The sequence below is a fragment of the Pezoporus wallicus genome, unplaced genomic scaffold (genome assembly GCF_028554395.1).
Source record: "Pezoporus wallicus isolate ANWC-B61680 ecotype Strahan unplaced genomic scaffold, APGP_CSIRO_Pwel_v1 contig_8341, whole genome shotgun sequence".
Lineage (NCBI taxonomy): Eukaryota > Metazoa > Chordata > Aves > Psittaciformes > Psittacidae > Pezoporus > Pezoporus wallicus.
The window spans coordinates 3,214,921-3,224,176 of record NW_026638083.1 but is presented as its reverse complement, the minus strand read 5'-3'; the positions used below and the strand labels follow the sequence as shown (position 1 = coordinate 3,224,176).

General features: G+C 52.3%; 1 protein-coding gene across 2 annotated transcripts; it reads left to right on the top strand.

The window, feature by feature from the left end:
* Nucleotides 1-1,348: 1,348 nt before the first annotated feature.
* CACFD1 (calcium channel flower domain containing 1) lies at nt 1,349-6,713 on the top strand. 2 transcript variants are annotated; one of them, XM_057409198.1, is made up of 5 exons: nt 1,349-1,535; nt 5,377-5,449; nt 5,771-5,896; nt 6,040-6,147; nt 6,600-6,713. In XM_057409198.1, exons 1-5 carry the CDS (start codon nt 1,412-1,414, stop codon nt 6,691-6,693), a joined length of 525 nt encoding a protein of 174 aa, XP_057265181.1. In that variant the 5' UTR covers nt 1,349-1,411; the 3' UTR covers nt 6,694-6,713. The 2 variants fall into 2 exon arrangements, with proteins under 2 accessions (XP_057265181.1, XP_057265182.1); XM_057409199.1 differs by lacking the exon at nt 1,349-1,535 and having other exon boundaries at nt 5,572-5,896.
* The last annotated feature ends 2,543 nt before the right edge of the window (nt 6,714-9,256 follow it).

Here is a 9,256-nt window from a genome sequence, read left to right as displayed (position 1 = left end):
GTATACTATACATATAGTATATAGTATATGTATAGTTTATCTATACTATATATACTATAATCTGCTTGTATCTTCATCTCAGAGGAGCTGTGCAATGAGAGGCAGTTGAGACTGTGTGATACAAGTTATAGCAGGAAGAAGTATTTTAGAGTAGTGGCAAATACTCATTTGATTTAAATACATTTTTAGGTTGAATTTATTTAATGTTCTTGAACAGTGGACCATGCTTTGGTCCAGATCTCTCACCCTCCTCAAAACCACAGTATACAGCTTAAGGGGTGTTTTCTGCAGCTCAGGCCTGATGGACACATCTGCCCTTGTTCTTTGTGCTGGATGCAGTTCTAACCCTGCTTCTGCCTGCTTTCAGTTGAATTCTCTGACATCTTTTTACAACTGCAAAACCTTTCTTCTATCTTGTTAATAGTTGTGTGTTTGCTGGTTACGCCTGCAGTTTTTTGCTTGCCAGCCTCCGGATTTTACATTCTGTTCCTGGAACAGCTAGAAAGTAGATTCTTGAAGTGAGATCCTTGAGGAGCTGGATATATCAGCTATCCCGCTGCCGTGCGTGGGTGATGCAGGCACTGGGCCTTCATTTCCTGCCTAACAGGAGATGTTAATGAAAAGACATCCTTTTCTTAATCCTTTTTTGTAACCTTTTAGCAGATGGGATCTGTCTTCCATCTCTGTTCAGGATCCCAAGTCTCATTGCTATTTATTGTTCCAGATCAGCTCTGCAGAATCCCTGCTCTGCAGAGGTGGGCTCTGGTTACTGGCTGTATGTCCAACATTCATTTGCAAAAAATGCAGCTGTTTTTATAATTTAAGAGAATTCAGGCTGTTTTCCTGTACTGTGTGTTTGGATACCAACATGTTGCCTACTGGGACATCTCTTGCTTACAAAGTACTACTCCCATTTTCTAGGGAGAAAGTCTGATTCCATTCAGATTAAGGGGAGCGTTAACCTCTTGTCTTCAGGGCAGAATGTTTCCCTTCCTCCTGAGCATGTGCTGCCCGCCTGGATAACAGCATCCGGGCGGTACCCAGGAGAAGTGGGGCCCAGGCCCTGCCGTGGGTCCGTGGCGGCGGCTGAGCAGGAACACAGCCGGCTCTGCCCACCGGCATTTATAATGAAGTGACATCAGGGCCCTGCCTGCGGAGGGGGGGACCCACAATGCAACACGCAGCAGACGTGGAGGCAGCTCCCCGGCCGCTGGCATCGCTGCTGCAGGCAGAGACCCTCCATTGTCAGCCCTGGGGGGAGGCAGCGGGGCCAGGCCCTGCATGGGGGTGTGGGGAGAGGCTCAGCGGTGGTGGGGCTGGCGCTAGGGGCCCGGGGGGGCTGTCACGGGGGGTGTCCTGCGCTGCGGGGGCTCGGGGAGGGCTGCCCTGACCCGCCGGGAGCAGGGGTGCGATGAGCGCTCAGGATGAGCAGTTCCAGGCAGCGGCCCCTGCGCCAGGGGCTCCCCGCGCCGATGACGGCATGACCTGGTGGTACAGGTGGCTCTGCAGGATGGCCGGGGTCGCCGGGGGCCTGTGTAAGTATCCCCGGCCCCGTGCGGCCCAGTGCAAGGGTCACGCTTGCGCCATGCGGCGGCCTTCTGGGGTCACGGGTTTGTGTCTGCTCCAGAGGGGACTCTGCTGTGTGGGGCAGAACAAAGAGCCCTGGGGTGGGCTTCTCTGGCACCCAGGGATGTGCTGCGTGCGTGCCGAGCCTGGCCCCGGCAGAAGGGGCGTCCCGGGGGTCCTGAGAACCCGCGGGTTTCTGTCTGGGCACGGCCCTCGGCGGGAGCAGCAGCTGAGCCCTGGCGCTCTGGGCAGATAAAGCTGACCAGGCACAGCAGGGGCAGGGCTTGGAGAGGGGCCATTGAATTCAGTTCATCCCATGTGGTTGTTGGGTGTTTGTATGTTCTTGCGACTTTCTTTCCTGTCCTGAATGTCGGAGCATGTTTCCTGCTACTCCTGCTGTAGATTGCTGATGGCCTGCCTGTGTTTGCTTTTTTGAAGGTGAATAATGGACTTGGTTTGTGTTGTGTGTTTTTAAGGGGTTTAATGTTGGACACAGAGAAGAAGGGAGACAGCAGACAGTGAAGTGAGTTGGCTGTGCTTGGAATTACCTGCTGAAAAAAACTTTCCCAGGGAAAGAATCTTTGCAACTTTGCCAGAGATCAGCCTGTCCTGTAGTGCTGTTTGCTGCGTTCTGTGGAGAGATTAATGGCTCTTAAAAGCAGGAGGGACTGTTATGACCACTTAGTCTGATCTCCTGCAGAGCACAGGATGGAGAATTTCTTCTGCTTCAGGTCTACAACTTCAAGAATGTTTCCCAGCCAGCACAGTCAGCCCTGATTTATTCCCTTGGCCGTGGAGTTTTGCCTGATCCCCCTTTTTCCCTGCCTCTGCCTCTTGCCTCAGGACTTGCCTGCACAAGTCCCAGACATTTTTGCAGTGGACCCCGTAGCCTGTGGTGGTGTTGGGCAGCCTTGTTCCAGCCCCTGCGCGAGGCTGGGGAAGCACACGCTGCTCTCGCTGTTTCATGTCTGAGGTGCTGAAATCCCGGAGGTGTGAAAGGATTTGGTAGGGCTGCTCTTGCGAGGCGGAACGTGCCGGCCCTGCCATGCCCTGCCTGGGGCCCGCACTCCCGGCCCCGGCTGGCGGCCAAGGGCCCAGCTGGGACATGTCTGGAGTGCAGGGCCCAGGGCGGGTTTAGTGCAAAGGCGTTTTCCCACGGCCTGGGGCTGCAGCCGCGGCCTCGGCGCTCTCCGGGTGTCTCTGGCCCATGCAGAGCTCAGGACGCGTGCGGATGGAGGATGCTGTTGGGTCGTGTTGGTGGCGTTGCCCGCTTGGTGCTAGAGCAGCACACAAGTGCCTTACAAGTGTAAGTCTTTGAAGACTTTTTTCTTGGTCTGCATGTTTCAAAGCAGCTGAATTATTCTTGGATTATTTTCCCAACCTTTTGTTCACGTCTCTGAGAACTCATGACTTGCTTTTAAAGGGAAGCTAAGAGCTTTGCGTGGTTAGGTGTCCTGGGTTCAGCTTTAGCAAGACGTTGGTAGAGTCAAAGAAGAGCCAGGCTCTCTACAGGATTACTGATGATCTGGGCAGACAGACAGTTTGCACTTTAGCCCTGACAGTCTCCCTTCATGAGGTTTGTCAGGCACAGAACGAGGCAGCAGCATTTCCTCTTACAAGCAGGTAAATGGGGAGCTTTGGAAAGCAGCAACCCTCCAACCCCCTCTGCTAGTAATGGCTCTTTGCAAAACGCTCCTTGTTCAGCCTCACCTCGTTGAAGGTGGACAGTTTGGAAAAAGGGCGACTAATAAAACAGCAAGGCTGGAGTTTGCTGCTGTTTTTCAGAGCTTGCTATGAAAGAACAGAATCCATTTAGAAGGATTTTGAGCAACTGGATCATGGTCCTGCTCCAGGGCTGGATTATTTATGACAGAAGGAAAAATTCCCTGTAGAAAGGAAGAGAAACTTTGTTAGCACAGTTGAGGCTGGGAGATGTCTACCACATGCAAACACCTGCAGCACACAACTTGCTGAAGCCAGAAGGGTCCAAGGGCCAGAGCAGGAGCAAGACAAGGTTCAGGATCTGTTCTTGGCTCTTGCGCAGGCTGGCTTGGAGACCTTGGCCAAGTCCCTTGTGTTCCTGTTTGTAATAGGACAAGGAGAGTCTGTGGCTTTTGTGAAATGCTCTAGGAGCAAAAATAGGATTGTGATGAGGACAGTGACCAGCTGCTTGAAATGAATAGAGCCTTTGTGTGTGTGGGGGTAGCGTTCTTCTTTCTCCATTTTCGCTCCCAGTTATCTGTGCTTCCTCAGGGATTTGAGATGGGTCAGCAGTTGAACAAATGGCAGAACTGTCTGCCTCCTGTAGCTTACGTGCCATTGAGTGTTATCTGGATTTTAAATCAATGTGAGGCTTTGTCTCTGTCTTGGCAGCTCCATCCCCTTTTGGCTACTGAGGCAGGAGCCAACCCTGTCCTGGTAGGACAAGGATGTGCGAGGCTGCTGCAGGACTCGCTGCTCTGCAGAAAAGCCCTAAGGTCACCAAACTGTTACCAGTGGCTGTTGGCCACTGTTTAAAAATACCTTTGTTTGGTTGCTTCCTAAAACCAGGAGATCACTTACCTGTGGGGTGACCTTAGATCACTCCTGTCACAGCCCTGCGGTTCTGTTTTCCAGTCTGATAAATAAGGAACTTATTTATGTTAAGGGAACTTTGAGGATTCAGCAGTGACTGCTGAAAAGAAACCTTGCAAACTTGTGCCAGGCTTTTGAGGGACAGGACTGCCCATAGCAGCTCTGTCCACAGCAGCTCTGCTCAGGGATCCCCTTAGCAAAACAGGAACAGCCATCTGAAATACCCAAACCCAGGCTGGTCTCATTCCTTAGATGGCCTCTGCTGTTCTTCATTGTGTTGCTGATGGTCTGCAAGCAGCATTTAAGGGTTTTGGAATGTAGCTGGGGTTGTGCAAGGTGGTCACTGTGGCCCCAGTCATGTGCTGCTGCCTCCTGCCCAGGCTGGGTTCCCAGTGAGCAGCAGGACCTGCTGTTGTCAGAGCAGGGAACAGGCATATCGGGTGCTGGGGATGCTCTGCAAGTTTCATGAGGCAGGAAGGAACAAGCAGCCTTGGCACAGGCCCTGCTGCCTCATTCCTCAACTTGCATGACAGAGCCAGGAGTGTGGGGGATACTTTGGGCTCTGCTTTATCCGCTCCCATTTATATTAGTGGACACAAACTTGGCTCTTTTCTGCCCATCTCTAGCACAGCACTGGCAGCGTGTGGCAGAGGCTGGGTTCACCTCTGCTTTATTTACTGTCTTTGTGCCTTGGTGCTGCAAGTCATGTTTTTGCTGAACTTCCCCTGTGCTGCTTGGAGATGGGTGCTTGCTGGGACCTCTTTGTTCTTCCCAGGACAAAGCAGTAATTCCTCAGCAAATAAAACCCAGGGTGCTGTGTATGTGACTCCATGCAACAGCAAGTGCTCTGTTCTCCGCAAGTGAAGTTGTGCAAGTGTTGTGCTAAGAGATCCAGCACTTGAAGCAAAAGGATACCTGGCTGGAGGAGCCAGGATGAAAACCTCTCCCCTGCATCCTGGGCTCCTGTTCAGACCATCAGACTTTCCCAAGAGGCCTTCTGTGCTGGTCTGTACAGTGCCTGGAGGTGCTGGCCAAGGCAAGGGCTCTTGTGAGCAGTGCCTGCTTTGCAAAATATGCCCAGATACAGGAGAGCAGCATCACGCTGGTGTGGTTGCAAGGTCTGGTGTGGGCAGAGCTGGGAGGAGCAGCCAGCCCTGCCTGCTGGGTCTGGCCTCGCTGCCCCTGTGGGCACACAGGGTTGGTCTTTATAGTTACTGAAACCGCTTTGCTTTCCAGCCTGTGCCTTCGCTGGTCTCTGGAACTGTGTCACCATCAACCCCCTGAACATCGCGGCTGGCGTGTGCATGATGTGAGCAGAGTTGCTTTTTTCTTTTCCACTGGGAAGGAGGTTGGTTCGTTAATGGAGCAAGGGGCAGAGCTGTCAGCTGGGGCAGTGGACAGGAGTTTTGTTCTTTCTTTACCCCTTTTTAGGTAAACACTGGGATATCCTTATCCAAAGTATGTCTGGGGTTCAAGGGTTTGGGAATTATCAAAGTGTGGGGAGGGCGCAGAGCGGTCCAGCCCTGCCATTCCCTTCTGCCAGCAGCTGCTGGTCTCTGGGGGTGGGGACACTGCTGACACTCCTCTGGGCCATGTGGGCAGGATTAACTCTGGTTTGCTCTGTCTGGAGGCTCAACGCCTTCGTCCTGTTCCTGTGTGAAGCCCCCTTTTGCTGCCAGTTTATCGAGTTTGCGAACACCGTCTCTGCAAGGGCAGACAAGCTGCGACCATGGCAGAAAGCTGCTTTCTACTGCGGGTGAGGATGCTCCTGGGGTGCGTTGTGGTGCTGAAGTCATCCCGGGAGCTGCGTTGGGATGCATATGGGACGCCAGAATGCATGAGCATCCCTACATCCTGCGGGGCGCGGAGCCTGGCTTTGAGGGCTGCTCTGTCTTGCAGGATGGCTGTGTTCCCTGTCATGCTCAGCCTGACGCTCACCACGCTCTTTGGAAATGCCATTGCATTTGCCACCGGGGTGCTTTATGGCCTGTCGGCGCTCGGCAAGAAGTAAGAGAGCACTGTCTGCTTGTGGAGGGGAGGGGAAGGTGGACCTCCAGCCCTCACCCCATCTGCCTTGCTAAGGCTATGCTTTCCTCTTATAATAACCATGCTTTCAGGTGTAAATGGTGCCAGAGAACATTTCCCTGCCATCATCTCTTAAGGCCTGGGGAGGAAGGTCCTAGGGTTTGCTGGAGCTCTGAGCTTTTCCTTGGAAGCTCAGTCTGGGTTGCCCTGTGGGTCCCAACTGTCTTTATGCAGCGGTTCGGCAGATGGGCCCAGCTCTGGGGGCAGCGACACACTTTGGTAGGGTTGGAGAGGGCCGGCAAGTCTCATTTCACTCCCAGCATCCCTCAGCACAGTGAGACCCAGGCCCCAGTTTTGAGACCTGTCTGCTGGGTCCTGTACCCACCATGGTGGGCACCTGGAGCCCAGAGACCCACTGTTCCTTCTCTCTGCAGGGGGGATGCTATTTCCTACGCTCGGATCCACCAGCAGCAGAAGCAGATGGATGAAGAGAAGCTCACAGGGGCCCTGGAGGGACAGGGTCTCTGAAACACGCAAGCTCAGGGTAATCTCTCCTGGACACTGAGATGGTGAAGCTGTGCAAATCTACTGCCCTTCCCTCTGCCCACTCCCCTCTCTGCTACACAACGATTTTCCTGGACACTGCAGCGACTGGAAATCTCAGGGGCTGGGACAGGCTGTGCCCTGTTCTCACACCAACATCCAGACTTCAGTGTGTTGGCCCCTTTCTCCTCCTCAGCCAGATATCTCACAGTTCCCTATTCTTTAAGTTTTTGTGGTTTGTTGTTTGTCTTGTGGGGTGGTGGTAGTGGTGTTTCTTCTTTTCTGCAGAGGTGCTGGCTTTTGAGTGCTGTTACCAGCCTGAACAGGTAGCCTTTCTTTGGAGTGATGCCTACAAGCAAGGATGCCTACAAGTTCCTTTTGGAGCTGCTCTCTGCATGGGGTGAGGAGGGACAGAGCTGACATACCAACTCCTTGCCTGCACTGGTCTCATGGGAGTCAGGGAGCTGCTGGCTTCACGATGGGGGGTGTCCTGCGTTGCACGTTACATGTTTATGTTAACACTCCCTGGTGTGGTCCTTCCCAGGTATAACACATGAACCCAGGGTTTGGCGATGCACAGTGATGCTTAAGCTTGGTCTTCTTCTATTGAGTATGGTCCAGTTAGGGCAGGCATGGGAAAGGACTTTCAGCAAAAAAACATGCAAAGACCAGAACCATCCCTGCAGAGGAGTTGCCAGAGTTGCTGGGGCAGATCCTGGTACCTACAAAGCACAGTCCCTGCTTCCTCTGCGTAGAGCTGGAGACACTGCAATTTACTTGAATTACAACTTTTAATTACTTTGTCTTAATAAGGGTGCTTTTCTTAAGCTTCACTCTTTTCCTAGGGAAGAAGGTGAATAAGGTTTGCTTTACCTCAGCTGGGAAAGGGTATGATTGCTTGAGCCAAGAGGGGTTTTTTGTTGGTGTTAAGGAGCAACCTTCTCTTGTGAGCCTGGAACTCTGCTCCATTATCTCTCACTCTCTTCTCCTGCTCCTGTGACCCATCCTTCCCCACAAGGGACCTGCTTTTTGCTTATATTTGATGTTGTCTTTGCTTTGGGTTCATATTCTTTCTGTATCAATCGTGCTGGTTTTGTGTGGGAAGGTAGCATACCCTTCCTTTGCAAATACAAAGTCTGCACCATTATCAGTTTAGATAGCTGGGATGTCTTGCTTCTTTATTCCAGGTCTATCAGTGCTTTTCACATCCTGTTTTCTGTTTGCTTTGTAACATGCAGAACAAAACTGCTCACAAAGCTCAGATCCCCCTCTTCTTGTTATGGTTTCTTCTGTGGAGGTTAATTTTTTTTTTTCACATGATTACTTTTTGTTGTCATTAGGAAAAGGGGGAATAATTTAGTTCTGTTTATTTAAGTATTTTGCTGAGAGTCATTCTCTTTGGACATGGGAGGAAGGAGTGCTCCGTTTCCTGTCCTTTAAAGGACTGTCTCATCCCACTGGGGGGGTCTCTGAACCCTGAGCCCTTGCTGCTGTGGCTGGGATGCTGTAACTGTAGAATCCTATTTCAGCCTTCAGAGCATTTCTCAGATTTCTGAAAAGTGTGTTGTCTTTTGACCCCTTTTGTTTTCTTCTGGGCCACTGGCTTGGCAAAGTTTGCTTTCCCGCTCTCCTGGGAGAGAGAAGGGAGGAACACTGGGCTGTAACTGCTGGGCTGGAGGTTGGTAATTGCTTGGCAGCCGTGGCAGGTAGCAGCTATGGTGAGCAGTGGCGGTGGGGACTGCAGCCTGTTCTTCATCCTCTGCCCTGGGAGCAGAGCTCCTGCTGCCACCAACACTCTGTGGTCCCATTTGAATCCCTGGGGTACCAGTGTGGTTGTGCTGGAAATGTGTGGAAATGCTATTGGAGGCTGACTGCTGTCTGTCAGATGGGTCTGTCCACCAACCACTCTGCAGCTTCGGAGCGGTATTGTGTTGAAAAGTATCCATATTACATGTCCTTCCTCTGGGTATGGTGTGTGTTCACATCAGGGGAACACCACCACATCCCTGGCAGGGCCTGGAGAGGTGGCTGTGTATGGAAGTAGCCTGTGCATTGCAGCAGGAACAAAGCGGTCCCTGAAGATTGCCGGGCTAAGCTGCCAGCTAATGATAGCCCTTGTTTCTTCCTTGGAGTTCAGGGAGGTGTGAGGATTTACACCAGTCAGGAACATGGCTTGCGTTTATTTACACACATGGGCGCCTGCAGCTGGATGCTGGGTAACCAGCTTGTGCTAAGCCCCTTTCCCCCCGGCCTCTGAACCATAGTTGCTCTGGCACCAGCTTGTCTGGGATGCAGAGTAGGCACCGTTAGCGCAGATGCAGCTTGTTTCAATGAAAGCTGTGCCATTTCAGAGCCCCATGTTCTGGGCTGATCCCTGCTGCTGCACGCAACATACGGGCCACTGTTAGGGAGCACAGCCTCCCACCTGGGTCATGCTGCCTGCAGCAATGGGGTGCTGCAGGGGGAATACATGGCAGCCCGTGGGGTACCTTAGTGGTAACAGCCTTTCTGCTCTTGGAGCTCTTTTCCATGTACAGAACCTTTACTG